Source organism: Mobula hypostoma, chromosome 17 (genome assembly GCF_963921235.1).
Source record: "Mobula hypostoma chromosome 17, sMobHyp1.1, whole genome shotgun sequence".
Taxonomy (NCBI): domain Eukaryota; kingdom Metazoa; phylum Chordata; class Chondrichthyes; order Myliobatiformes; family Myliobatidae; genus Mobula; species Mobula hypostoma.
The window spans coordinates 27,674,553-27,689,487 of NC_086113.1; the positions used below are offsets into that span (position 1 = coordinate 27,674,553).

General features: G+C 40.9%; 1 protein-coding gene across 3 annotated transcripts in view; it reads left to right on the forward strand.

Annotated features, from left to right (window-relative positions):
• The window catches only part of LOC134357903 (cadherin-12-like), a 669,532-nt gene that overhangs the window by 498,640 nt on the left and 155,957 nt on the right, over window positions 1–14,935 (forward strand). For all 3 annotated transcript variants that reach the window (XM_063069667.1, XM_063069666.1, XM_063069668.1), the window contains one exon: window positions 12,901–13,088. In XM_063069667.1, the coding sequence (XP_062925737.1) occupies window positions 12,901–13,088 (188 nt within the window). The remainder of the gene's footprint in view (window positions 1–12,900; window positions 13,089–14,935) is intronic.

Consider the following 14,935-nt stretch of genomic DNA (forward strand, 5'->3'; position numbering starts at 1 on the left):
AGTGCATTGGACTTTTAATAGCCTACGGCTGGGTTTAATGCTTGTGCAAAGTGAACTTAAAAGAAAAACGGAGTCAAAATTGTTTATTATTCCTTGATTTATATATTTATATTGTGCACATGAATAAATTTATTTTGATGTAATAGCAAGTTGGAAGCAAAAGAAAGATGCTTACATATGCACCACATGAGAAAAGTGAGAAGCAGTCAACAATTTCCTGACTGTGTTCCTCAAGCCACAGGGACAGGCAGAATGACCCAGGTTCTGCTCATGGCATGTATGTTTCCACTGAAGTTACAAGCAGTCATAGAGTGTGCTTATAGCCTTACAGTTACCTCCATGGAAAATTCTGCAAAGAGCAACAGCAGTAGCTCCACTGAGTCAGAGTGTCCTCCTTGGCTGGAGAACGTGGATCATGTCGGTGGTACTTTACACCGGCTTTCTGACCTCCTTGGGATTACTTAATCACAATTCCTCACTCCCTGCTCATCGGTTCGATGTTGCAACACTCTGCTGTAACTCAGAGTGTGTCGATTGTACTGTGGGTGGCCCTTTAAGAACTGGCTGCAAAGATTGCACCAACTAAGTTACATGACCGTTGAGAGAACTTATCAAATATGTTCCTAAATAACAATATTAATTGTAGTGCAGCGAATCTCAACGATGCTGTCTGTGAACCTTGCTACTGAAGTTCTTACTCATTATTCCAATTTTATAATACTAGGACGACTTATAATGGTGCTTTACTGCATCAAAATGGCTTGGATCAATATCTGAATCATAGTGGCTCAGTATCAAGGATGGTTCGCTTGCATTGTGTTTTTTTTTGCTGGGTCCTTATGAGACTCAGAACACACAGACTCTTCCATAGATGGAGCAGGACATGACAGATGGGGCAGCAAGTGGGTTGTTTATGAGGTGGTGGATCTTCCTGCCAGCACAGAAGTGTTCTGAACACTCACTCTGTGAACTTAATGTTCTCAACAACTTAATGAATGTTCCCCCTCTAGGGATGCCCAGGAGTCAGAGGGGATACTGCAATTTTCGAGAGGATTTGACCATTCTTGACTCAGTTGCTCAGCCACAAACAATTTCAACTGATGATAGAACTCAGACAGAGTTTCCATTTTGGGAGTCTGGTATGAGTGAACGGTGTAGTCTGCTCAATGGAGTCAATATATTGTCAAGTAACCATTGATGCTATCTTTCCAGGGTTTTGAGGTGCCTTCTAAAGGTAGATCAGACCTCGGAAGCATGGAGGAGGACAAGAATTATTGTTGCTTGTTATGTCACAAGTTTTCTGTCAGTCCTGAAATTGTCATCCTCTAACATCTTTTTCCTTAATTGATCAATTACGATGCTGGGCTATTGAATGCAACAGTGAATTCTGCTATTCATGTCAGTGTTCACATAGCAGAGTCTCTTGAAATGAGAAGGTGGTCCAATATTGATAATTTTACTGTAAGCCCTTATTATAGAAGGGTTGTATGGTATCAGAGTTAGAATCAGGTTTTTTAATCACTGACATGTGTCATGATCTTTTAAATGATTTCAAATTCCCTGGCCCCCATCATCTTGCTTTTACTATGGATGTCCAGTTCCTATACACTTCCATCGGCCAGCAGGAAGGCTGCAAAGGTCTCAGTTGCTTTCTCAACACCAGACCAAACCAGTTCATCTCCACCACCACTCTCCTCTGTCTAGCAGAACTTGTCCTCACTCGTAATAATTTCACCTTTGGCTCCTCCCTATTCCTTCAAACAAAAGATGTAGCCACAGGTCCCAGCTATGCCTGCCTTTTTGTCAGCTAAGTGGAACAGTCTATGTTCCAAGCCTGCACTGGTGGCTGTCCCTCACTTTCCCTACACTACATCGATAACGGTATCGCTGCTGCTACCTGCACCCAGGTGGAGCTTGTCGACTTCATCCACTTTACTTCCACTTCCACCCTGCCCTCAAATTTACCTGGTCCATTTCCGACAACTCCCTCCCCTTTCTCGATCTCTCTGTCTCTGTTTCTATCTCTGGAGACAGCTTATCCACAGATGTCTACTATAAACTCGCTGACTCTCACGGCTACCTAGACTATAACTCTTCCACCCTGTTACTTGTAAAAACACCATCCCTTTCTCTCAATTCCTCCATGTCCACCACATCTGGTCTTAGGATGAGGCTTTTCATTTTAGAATGAAGGAAATGTCCTTCTTTTTCAAAGAAAGTGGCTTCCCCTCCACCATCATCAATGCTGCCCTCAACTGCATCTCTTCCATTTCACACACGTCTGCTCTTACCCCATCCTCCTGACACCCTACCAACCAGGGATAGGGTTCCTCTTGTCCTCAGCTACCACCCCACCAGCCTCCAAGCCCAGCGCATAATTCTCTGAAAATTCTGCCATCCCCAACAGGATCCCACCACTAGCAACATCTTTCCCTCCCCCTCCCCACTTTCTGCTTTCCAATGACATAGGTAGGGAAAGGGAAGAGGTCCTGAAAGGAGAATATAGGGAGCTAGGAAGGGAGTTGAGAAAAAGGACCGCAAAGGTAGTAATCTCGGGATTACTGCCTGTGCCATGCGACAGTGAGAGTAGGAATGCGATGAGGTGGAGGATAAATGTGTGGCTGAGGGATTGGAGCAGGGGGCAGGGATTCAAGTTTTTGGATCATTGGGACCTCTTTTGGCGCAGGCGTGACCTGTTCAAAAAGGACGGGTTACACTTGAATCCTAGGGGGACCAATATCCTGGCAGGGAGATTAGCGAGGGCTACTGAGGTGACTTTAAACTAGAATGGTTGGGGGATGGGAATCAAATTAAAGAGGCTAGGCGAGAGAAGGTTAGTTCACAACAGGGGGATGGGAACCAGTGCAGAGAGACAGAGGGGTGTAAAATGAGGGTAGAACCAAAAAGTACTAAGGAGAAAAGTAAAAGTGGCAGGCCGACAAATCCAGGGCAAGCATCAAAAAGGGCCACTTTTCAACATAATTGTATAAGGGTTAAGAGAGTTGTAAAAGTGCGCCTGAAGGCTTTGTGTGTCAATGCAAGGAGCATTCATAACAAGGTGGATGAATTAAAAGTGCAGATTGTTATTAATGAATATGATATAGGTAGGATCACAGAGACATGGCTCCAGGGTGACCAAGGATGGGAGCTCAACGTTCAGGAATATTCAATATTCAGGAGGGATAGACATGAAAGAAAAGGAGGTGGGGTGGCGTTGCTGGTTAGAGAGGAGATTCACGCAATAGAAAGGAAGGACATAAGCCGGGAGGATGTGGAATCGATATGAGTAGAGCTGCGTAACACTAAGGAGCAGAAAACGCTGGTGGGAGTTGTGTACAGGCCACCTAACAGTAGTAGTGAGGTTGGGGATGGTATTAAACAGGAAATTAGAAATGTGTGCAATAAAGGAACATCAGTTATAATGGGTGACTTCAATCTACATATAGATTGGGTGAACCAAATTGGTAAAGGTGCTGAGGAAGAGGGCTTCTTGGAATGTATGTGGGATGGTTTTTTGAAACAACATGTCGAGGAACCAACTAGAGAGCAGGCTATTCTAAACTGGGTATTGAGCAATGAGGAAGGGTTAATTAGCAATCTTGTCGTGAGAGGCCCCTTGGGTGAGAGTGACCACAATATGGTGGAATTCTTCATTAAGATGGAGAGTGACATAGTTAATTCAGAAACAAAGGTTCTGAACTTAAAGAAGTGTAACTTTGAAGATATGAGACGTGAATTAGCTAAGATAGACTGGCAAATGACACTTAAAGGGTTGACGGTGGATATGCAATGGCAAGCATTTAAAGATCGCATGGATGAACTACAACAATTGTTCATCCCAGTTTGGCAGAAGAATAAATCAAGGAAGGTAGTGCACCTGTGGCTGACAAGGGAAATTAGGGATAGTATCAATTCCAAAGAAGAAGCATACAAATTAGCCAGAAAAAAGTGGCTCACCTGAGGACTGGGAGAAATTCAGAGTTCAGCAAAGGAGGACAAAGGGCTTAATTAGGAAAGGGGAAAAAAGATTATGAAAGAAAACTGGCAGGGAACATAAAAACTGACTGAAAAGCTTTTATAGATATGTGAAAAGAAAAAGATTGGTTAAGACAAATGTAGGTCCCCTACAGACAGAAACAGGTGAATTGATTATGGGGAGCAAGAACATGGCAGACCAATTGAATAATTACTTTGTTTCTGTCTTCACTAAGGCAGACATAAATAATCTTCTGGAAATAGTAAGGGACAGAGGGTCCAGTGAGATGGAGGAACTGAGCAAAATACATGTTAGTAGGGAAGAGGTGTTAGGTAAATTGAAGGGATTGAAGGCAGATAAATCCCCAGGGCCAGATGGTCTGCATCCCACAGTGCTTAAGGAAGTAGCCCAAGAAATAGTGGATGCATTAGTGATAATTTTTCAAAACTCGTTAGATTCTGGACTAGTTCCTGAGGATTGGAGAGTGGCTAATGTAACCTCGCTTTTTAAAAAAGGAGGGAGAGAGAAACCAGGGAATTATAGACCGGTTAGCCTGACATTGGTGGTGGGGAAAATGCTTGACTCAGTTATCAAAGATGTGATAACAGCACATTTGGAAAGCGGTGAAATCATCGGACAAAGACCTGCGAAAGGAAAATCATGTCTGACGAATCTCATAGAATTTTTTGAGGATGTAATTAGTAGAGTGGATAGGGGAGAACCAGTGGATGTGGTACATTTGGATTTTCAAAAGGCTTTTGACAAGGTCTCACACAGGAGATTAGTGTGCAAACTTAAAGCACACGGTATTGGGGGTAAGGTATTGATGTGGATAGAGAATTGGTTGGCAGACAGGAAGCAAAGAGTGGGAATAAACGGGACCTTTTCAGAATAGCAGGCAGTGACTAGTGGGGTACCGCAAGGCTCAGTGCTGGGACCCCAATTGTTTACAATATATATTAATGACTTGGATGAGGGAATTAAATGCAACATCTCCAAGTTTGCGGATGACACGAAGCTGGGCGGCAGTGTTAGCTGTGAGGAGGATGCTAAGAGGATGCAGGGTGACTTGGATAGGTTAGGTGAGTGGGCAAATTCATGGCAGAGGCAATTTAATGTGGATAAATGTGAAGTTATCCACTTTGGTGGCAAAAACAGTAAAACAGATTATTACCTGAATGGTGGCCGATTAGGAAAAGGGGAGGTGCAACGAGACCTGGGTGTCATTATACACCAGTCATTAAAAGTGGGCATGCAGGTACAGCAGGTGGTGAATAAGGCGAATGGTATGCTGGCATTTATAACAAGAGGATTGGAGTACAGGAACAGGGAGGTACTACTGCAGTTGTACAAGGCCTTGGTGAGACCACACCTGGAGTATTGTGTGCAGTTTTGGTCCCCTAATCTGAGGAAAGACATCCTTGCCATAGAGAGAGTACAAAGAAGGTTCACCAGATTGATTCCTGGGATGGCAGGACTTTGAAATGATGAAAGACTGGATGAACTAGGCTTATACTCGTTGGAATTTAGAAGATTGAGGGGGGATCTGATTGAAACGTATAAAATCCTAAAGGGATTGGACAGGCTAGATATAGGGAGATTGTTCCCGATGTTGGGGAAGACCAGAACGAGGGGTCACAGTTTGAGGATAAAGGGGAAGCCTTTTAGGACCGAGATGAGGAAAAACTTCTTCACACAGAGAGTAGTGAATCTGTGGAATTCTCTGCCACAGGAAACAGTTGAGGCCAGTTCATTGGCTATATTTAAGAGGGAGTTAGATATGGCCCTTGTGGCTAAAGGGATCAGGGGGTATGGAGGGAAGGCTGGTACAGGGTTCTGAGTTGGATGATCAGCCATGATCATACTGAATGGTGGTGCAGGCTCGAAGGGCTGAATGGCCTACTCCTGCACCTATTTTCTATGTTTCTATGTTTCTATGTTTCTGCAGGGATTGCTCCCTACGCGACTCCCTTGTCCATTTGTTCTCCCCACCGATCTCCCTCCTGGTACTTATCCCTGCAAGCAGAACAAGTACTACCCCTACCCCTACAACTCCTCCCTCACTACCATTCAGGGCCCCAAGCAGTTGTTCCAGGTGAGGTGGCAATTCACCTATGAGTCTGTTGGGGTCATATGCTGTGTCTGTGCTCCTGATGTGGTCTCCTGTATATTAGTGATTGGGAGACTGCTTCGCTGAGCACCTATGCTCCATCTGCCAGAAAAAAAACAGGACCTCACAATGGCACCCATTCTAATTCCACTTCCCATTCCCATTCTGATATGTCTATCTGTGGCTTCTTCTACTGTCGTGATGAGGCCACACTCAGGTTGGAGGAACAACACCTTGTATTCTGTCTGGATAGCCTCCAACCTGATGCCATGAACATCGATTTTTAAACTTCCAGTAAAGCAACCCCCACCTTCATCATTCCCTGTATACAACAGCTCATCTCTGTGTGACAGGAGAACACAAATCATAGTACAATAGGCTGTTTTATTATTTCATATAATATTATTGCACAGTATTGCACATTATGGCAATTTGGTTAATTATTATTGTGTATATTATTATTCTGTATTTTATTATTAGTTAATATTATTATTATCTTTAATATTCTTTATTGTTATTGCTAAGTGTGTTTTTAAAAGTTGCTGCTGTAACAAATTAATTTCTCACTTGGGATCAGTAAATGTTATTATTTCCCTCTCTCACCTTATCTCCTTGCCTGCCAATCTTCTCTTCCCCCACTTTTCTTTCTTCCATGCCCTTCTGTCCCCCCCCCTGAGATTCCCTCTTCTCCAGCCCTGTATCTCTTTCACCAATCAACTTCCCAGCTCTTTACTTCACCCCTCCCCCTCTGTTTCACCTATGGCCATGTGTTTCTCCCTCCCCTCCCCCCATCTTTTAACTCTGACTCCTCGTCATTTTTTCTCCCGACCTGCTGAATGGTCTCGGCCCAAGACATCTCTTTTCCATAGATTCTGCCTGGCCTGCTGAGTTCCTCCAGCATTTTGTGTGCATTGCCCTGATTTCCTGCCTCTGCAGATTTTCTCTTGTTTATGTCATGAAATTGGGTGTTTTGTGGCAGCAGTACAGTGCAATAGTAAAAAGAAATACTGTGAATTACAATTAGAGATATATATGTCAAATAAATAACTGGTGCAAAACAAGAGCATAAAATGAAGTAGAGTTCATAGATTCATGGTATTTTCAGAAATCTGATGGTGGATGGGCTGAAGCTGTTGCTGAACTATGTATGTCTTCAGGCTCCTGTACTTCCTCACTGATGGTAGCAATGAGAAGAGGGCATATCTTGGATGGTGAGGATCTTTAAAGATGGATACCACCTTCATGAAGCATTGCCTATTGAAGAAGCCTTCGATGGTTGGGAGGCTAGTGCCCATGATGGAGCTGGTGGAGTTTCTGATCCGATGCACTGGTGGCTCCACACCAGGTGCTGATGCAACCAGTCAGAACGCTCTCCACGGAATATCTATAGAGATTTTGACTGGTCCAGTGGGACCAGTCAGGTAGAGGGTTTTGGCTTTGCCAGATTTCAGTGTAAGGTCCCATCTTCTTGTACATTTCAGTAAATGAGTCAACATTAGCATACTTCAGTTTGATCACTGAGGCTGAGATGATCTTAATTCTGGAACATGATTACCATAGATTGGATACTGTTCCATTAGCTCTTAAGATTTAAGTCCATTTGTGTGGGAAGTTTGTAGAAGACAAGAGCAAAACTTGCCGAGAGGAAGTTTGAAAAATGTGCTGCTCATCAGTATTCCCAATGGACTTCTAGGTCTTTACCTTTTTTATCTCGGTTGCCTATTTCTTCAAACATGCATTCACTGTGTTATTTACCATCTAATGTAAGACTACTTGAGGTCTATTGCTTCTTTATGAAGAGTCTTGGGAAATTTACTTTCATAAGCCACTATCCATTTTTACTGAAATGGTCCATTAAAAAGAATATATCTTTTGTCCCAAAGTCCAACTATCACAATAGTATTCCTTAATTGGCTCAAATTCCAAAAAGCTTCTCTTAGTTATGGGTACAAAGGTTATGCAGGCAGTTAAATTGTCATATAGCCATATCATCATATGCTGCTAGGAAATAGATCATAGTTTAATAACACTTTCTGGTTTATCCCAGTGGTAATGTGCCATCTTCAGGAACTTCACTGTGAATGACCTGTTTTCACATTGTAGTATAAGTTTGCAGCAGTAAGGGTCACGTTTTATATGACCAGTCCGCACAGGTATTAATGGCAGGTTTATTATCAGATTTCGGAAACAATATAGCTGAGTAATCGCACTTGACTTATGATTCAAGCAACAAACACAAAATGCTGGAGGAACTCAGCAGGCCAGTCAGCATCTGTGAAAAAGAGTACAAGCAATGTTTTGGGCCAAGACCCTTTATCAGGACTGGAAAAAAAAGAGGCAAGGAGTCAGGGCTAGAAGGTGGGGTGAGAGGAGGAAGAAACACAAGGTGATAGGTGAAACCGAGAGGAAGGATGGGTGAAGTAAAGAACTGGAAAATTGTTTGGTGAAAGAGATGCAGGGCTGGAGAATGCAAAATCTGATAGGAGAGAACAGAAGGCCATGGAAGAAAGAAAAGGGGGTGCTGCACCAGAGGGAGGTGATGGGCAGGTAAGGAGATCATGTGAGAGAGGGGAAAGGTGAAATGGGGGTGGGGGGAGTCATTACCAGAAGTTCAAGAAATTGATATTCATGCCATCAGGTTGAAGGCTACCCAGGCGGAATATAAAGTGTTGCTCCTCCAACCTGAGTGCGGCCTCATCGTGACAGTAGAGGAGGCCGTGCACTGATATGTTGGAATGGGAATGGGAAGTGGAATTCCAGAACTAAGAGATGTCCTCCTTTTTCAAAGAAAGGGACTTCCTTCATCCACTATCAACACTGCCCTCAACCGCATCTCTCTGTTTTGCGCATGTCTGTGCTCATCCCAATCTCCCGCCACCCAACAGGATAAGGTTCCTCTTGTCCTTACCTACCAGCCCACCAGCCTCCGTGTCCAGCAGATAATTCACCTTAATTTATGCCATCTCCAACAGGAACCCACCACCAAGCATATCTTTACCTCTCTGTCACCCCCCCCCCCCCCAACTTTCTGCTTTCCACAGGGATTGCTCTCTATGTGACTCTTTGTCCATTCATCTCTCCCCACTGATCTCCTTCCTGGCACTTATCCTTGCCAGTGGAACAAATGCTACCTTTGCTTTACACCTCATCCCTCACTACCATTTAGGGCCCTAAGCAGTCCTTCTAGCTGAGGTGACACTTCACCTGTGAGTCTGTTGTGGGTCATCTACTATATATGCTGTTCCCAGTGTGGCCTCCTGTATATCGGTAAGACCCAACGAAGATTGAGAGACCACTTCACTGAGCACCTACACTCCATCCACGGGAAAAAGTGGGATCCCCCAGTGGCCACCTATTTTAATTCCACTTCTCATTCCCATTCCGACATGCAGTCCTTGGCCTCCTCTACTGTTGCGATGAGCCACACTCAGTTTGGAGGAGCAATACTTTATATTCTGACTGGGTAGTCTCCAACTTGAGGGCATGAACATCGATTTCTCAAACTTCCAGTTATGCCCCCTCCCCTTCACCATTCCCCATCCCCATTTCCCTCTCATACCATATCTCCTCACCTGCCCATCCCCTTCCTCTGGTGTTATTCCCTCTTTTCTTTCTTCCATGGTCTTCTGTCCTCTCCTATCAGATTCCCCCTTCTCCAGCCCTATATCTCTTTCACCAATCAACTTCCCAGCTCTTTAATTCACTCCCCGCCCCCAGTTTCACCTATCACCTTGTGTTTCTTCCTCTCCTCCCCCACCTTCTAGCTCTGATTATTCACCTTTTTCTCTACAGTCCTAATAAAGGGTCTTGGCCCAGAACATCGACTGTACTATTTTCCATAGTTGCTGCCTGGCCTACTGAGTTTCTCCAGCTTTTTTCTTGGATTTCCAGCATCTGCAGGTTTTTTCTTGTTTGTGATTGGCTTATGATTCACCCAACTGTTAACACCTGGTCCAATGCCCACTATTTAGTTTAGTTTTAGTTTTGCTTTATGGTGGTGAGCTGATAAAGAGAACAGCTCGTGTGTTCTCGCAGTGGCATTAGTGCTGCTTTCCCTTCAGATAACTGACTAGAGATTTTCAGTGGCTTGTGTGTTGGCCACTGGGTTCACTAAATACTCTTCTGCCTAGTGCCTAATGGATTATTCTGTCAGGTGATATTGTCTAGAAGATAAAACAACAGCACTAAGTTACTTCCTAAAATCAGATTTGCAGCACAAAGGCATCCTAATACTTCAATGCTGTCTTGGAAATTTTGAAGATAAAACTTACTAGTTTTTAAACCTCCGAGGAATGTATTTTATTTCAGTGTTCTCATAGAGGATGTCAAAGTTTGTTTCATATCCCATTTCACAAAACACAAGTTTCAGCTCATTCTGATGTGATTTTTGAAAAACTTGCTTTAAAGCACATAAAAGTGATTAGTCATTACTCACCAGGTTTTTTCACATTGATGAGACTTTGTAAAGTTACAAAATACTTTCATGCGCGCTAGCATGACAAGGACACTGGAATTTATAGAGTGTCCACTCTTTAGTATTGTGGAGCTGAGAAAATTATTATATTTCAGAATCAGATTTATTAACCCTGACTTGTATGACATGAAATTTGTTGTTCTATGCCTGCAGTACAGTGCAAAGACAGAATTACTATAAATTACAGAACAAATGTGTAGTGCAAAAAAGGAATAATAAGGCAGTGCTCATGGACACAGAATATTCGGAAATCTGATGGCAACGGGGAGGAGACTGCTGTGTGTGGATCTTCAGATGCATGCACCTTATAATTATTATCTCAGAGGGCATGTCCCAGATGGGAGGGGGGTGGGGTGAGGTTGTGGTCCTTAATAATGATCCTTGTTGATGGATACAACCTTTGAAAATGACCTTTATGGTCTGTGATGGAGCTGGTTGAATCTGTGACCCTCTGCATCCTCTTGCATTTCTGTGCATTGGAGCCTCCACAACAGGCTGTTATGCAACCAGTTAGAATGCATGTACATCTATAAAAATTTGACAGTACAATTTATAAGAATGCTATCCACTGTACATCTGTAAGAAATTGTAAGAAATTTGAATTGGTAGAAAAATCTACTTACTGTACATCTATAGAAATATGTAAGGGTAATTGAAAGTACAAAAGTAGAAAAACAAAAATGTAAAGAATAATCCGTACGTGTCCTTGTAAGATGAACACATGTTACTCCTTCATCAAATAAGAAACACAATGTATCTTGCCTACCGTAATACTGGAAAGTCATGTTGCCTTAGATTTTATATGGTAAAGTATCCAAAACATACTTCAAAGGAACATTGCAAGACAAAATGTGACATCCACCCATATATAAAGATCATGCCACAGATCTTCGAAAGCTTGGTTAAAGATGTGGATGTTAAGTACTGTTTTTGATGGATGACAGAACACAAAGGATAAGAGAGGGAATTCCAGAGTTTGTATTTCTAGACAAGTGAAGTTATGGCTAAAAACACTCCAAGCAAGCAAGATATAATTAAGCAATTTTGGAGGATTATAGTTGTGCATGAGGTTATAGCGAAGAAGTCATAGAAGGTTATAGAATTTTATAATCAAAGCAATGTTTAGTGCTAGTTAATGAGGCACAAAATGAGGTCAAAAGAAATAAGCAAACAAACTATGTCTTTTCAAACTTGCATACCTTAGTAAGTTCTACTTTAGTAACTTGTTCTCCACTGGGCAATGGTACCTTAGAAGTTAAATTACTGGGATAGCATCAGAGATTTGGATTACTGAATTGGACATAGAGGTACAAGTTTGAATCGCAACAGCAGGTGGATTATTTAAATTAAGTTAACAAAATGGATCTGGAATAAATCACTAATGCTAGAAATAGTGATTTTGAAACTACTAGATAGTTGTTAAAAACCCATCTGGCTCACTCACGTCTTCCAAAGAAGGATATCTACCATTCTTACCTGGTCTGACCATCATGTGACCTCAGACCTCTGTGGCAGATTCCTCTCAAGTGTTCTGGGACATTTTTCTTCTTTTCTTAATACATTGATTACCATTGAAATACAAGTTCTTGCTTCATATGAAAGGGGGACAAGTTGTATATATGGAGCAAAATTTATTAAAATTCAACATTATTCAATCGGACAGTACTTAAAATAACTGAAAGAAGTGAGAGATCTGTGTGGTTCTGAGGAAGCAAAATTGCTGCATAAAGGAGATAAATAGCATGTTATACAGATCTCTTCAATATCATGGGAAAACACATAGCTTACCAGAATCAACTCACACTTCTTGATGTATACTGTTTTCAGAATAAGTATTTATTTTCCAAAATGAGATTGTTTAATTAACTTCTTTGTTAGAAGTGTTGAATATGTTTACATGAACTGACAGTTTATTAATGCTACCTACTGTATTGTTCACTGCATTCAATGCAAACAAAAGTTCCTTTCATATATTAAAATTGTAATGCTGTATATCTCTATTATATATTTATGGAAATAATACCAAGAAAATATGATAACAATGAAAGTTCAGTTTAGAATATGCAAACCTTGCTGGAAGATGTCTAACTCATTTTTAAATGCCCCATATATATAGTAGTTAATATAAATTCCGTTCAATGACATTTAAGGCTTTCAACTGTTAAAATGTTTCATAGTTTATTTCTGCTAACTATGCTATGTGTAATTACATTTATTATCTTCAAATTTTATTTATATTGGCTTCCCTTAAAATTTGAAAGAGAAGTATCAGATTTATCTATTTAAATTACATTTTCATATATATATTTTTTTTTATGTACCTCTGAATCTCACTTACAGATACCTTTCACCTAAAGGTTCCTGAATCAACTCCTGTTGCTTCACCAATTGGTAGAATAAAAGCCAATGATGCTGATATTGGAATGAATGCTGACATAGATTACAGCATTGTTCCTGGAGATGGGCTGAATGTATTCGACATTACATCTGATAAAGCTACTCAAGAAGGAGTCATCAGCTTGAAGAAGGTCAGAATTATATAGTGTTTTGAATGTGGTAAAGAAAGTTCAAATAAGCAGCCATCCCTTGTGAGACCTGCATTGCAGTCTGTTGCAAATACGTGACTTCATGTTGCTAGTAATTCCTTTCACAAATTGCAACTGTGAACCAAGTATCAACATTGTGATTTTTTTTCTTTCATCTTTATTGGTTCTATGCTCTTTCTCTTCATTCTGTTGATCCGTGTACCCTTGCTCTGTTCCATGCCTACTTCTACCGTGTTGTCCTGTACAGGAAGTCATTATGAAAGTTTGTGTCACACTTTACCACTTGATTCAACTTTTACATATTCTCAGATAAACAGAATAATGTCTTAAAATTCAGATATACACTCTTAGATTTTTACCTGTTCTAGCATTATAATAGTATCCAAAGTGTAAGCGCAAAATCCACCGAGAGTACATGGTATATGATCCTGTTAATGTTATTAGTTTGTATTGAACTTTTAGCAGCAGTTTTATATTATGCAACAACTGGAAGCTCAGTGACTCAATGATTTTCTTTACTGCAAACTGCATTTATCACCGTTGCTTTTCAGTCCAATGGTCATTTCCGTCACAACACATGCAGAATGAAATCATAGATCATTTAATCTTTGAAGCCTCCACAAATCCATAGTATCATGCCTAATCTATGCCTTCACTTCTTTCAGTCATCTTTGCTTTACATTGTATTCATTGATCTCATCATTCAATAAAAAATATTGTTCTCAGTTTTGAAAATTACATTGATCCCACGTCTGTGTCTACTTTTATTCTATTCCTATATGGCCTAACTTTGGTCCTAAAATTTTTGGTCTTTGCATCCACCTTATCAATGCCTATCATCGTCTTAAAGATCTCCATTAACTTTCTACTCAAAACTCTGAATACAAGAAGAAAAATTAAACTTTTAAAAATTTGATATATTTTTAATAAAACCGTGATGACCACTTGCTACAATGCATTGTACAGGAGTGAAAGTCGTGCACTTTTAAATATGATCAAAGATTTTCACAATGGAAGTGTAACATACATAATTCAATATATATGAAATACAGATCATTGCTGCTTCACGTAAAATTTACTTATGTATCTTCATTTAGCCTTATCTGACAGTTTTATCTTCTCCATATTTAGCCTTTTCGGGCAGTTTTATTCATCCACAAACTCAGTGCCCTCTTGAAACATTCAAATTCTATCGACGCAGTTTACTGTCTCTCTTAACTTAGTGTCATCTATAAGCTAGTTACAAAAATATGAAGATCATGAAACAGATCATTAACTTAGATGGCGGAAATCAGATCCTATGCAGATATCTTATGAGCACAGCTTGTTACATTCCACCAATCTCTCTGTCTCTGTCTCCTAACTCTCAGGCCATATTATATGATTTGCAGACTTTCATTTTTGATATGGTCTTGTGCAAAATATTGGTAGATACTTCCAGCAAGTTGATAAAAGCAGCATCCACAGAATCCCATACCATTATAATTGGTGACCATTTCAAAAATTGGTCTGCGAAACATTTGTGCAAATTTAGACTGATGATTTTTAATCAGATCACACATGCTGAAGTGGTTGTCAAGTTCTAATGACTTCACTGTTGATGCACATAGTTCCACTCTGTCCTCACTGTACCCCTGAATCTATAAATATTTTCTTCCCTGCATTCCCTTAGCGACCTAGAATGTATCTGAACCGAGTGATTTATCAATTTTAAGTACACCCAGAGTTTCCCCCTTCCTTATAAAAGAATCAATTTTTAAACCTCCCAGAATCCCAACTACATCTTTGGCTGAGCATCCTGTAACACCTCATTCCTTGTTGAAGACTGG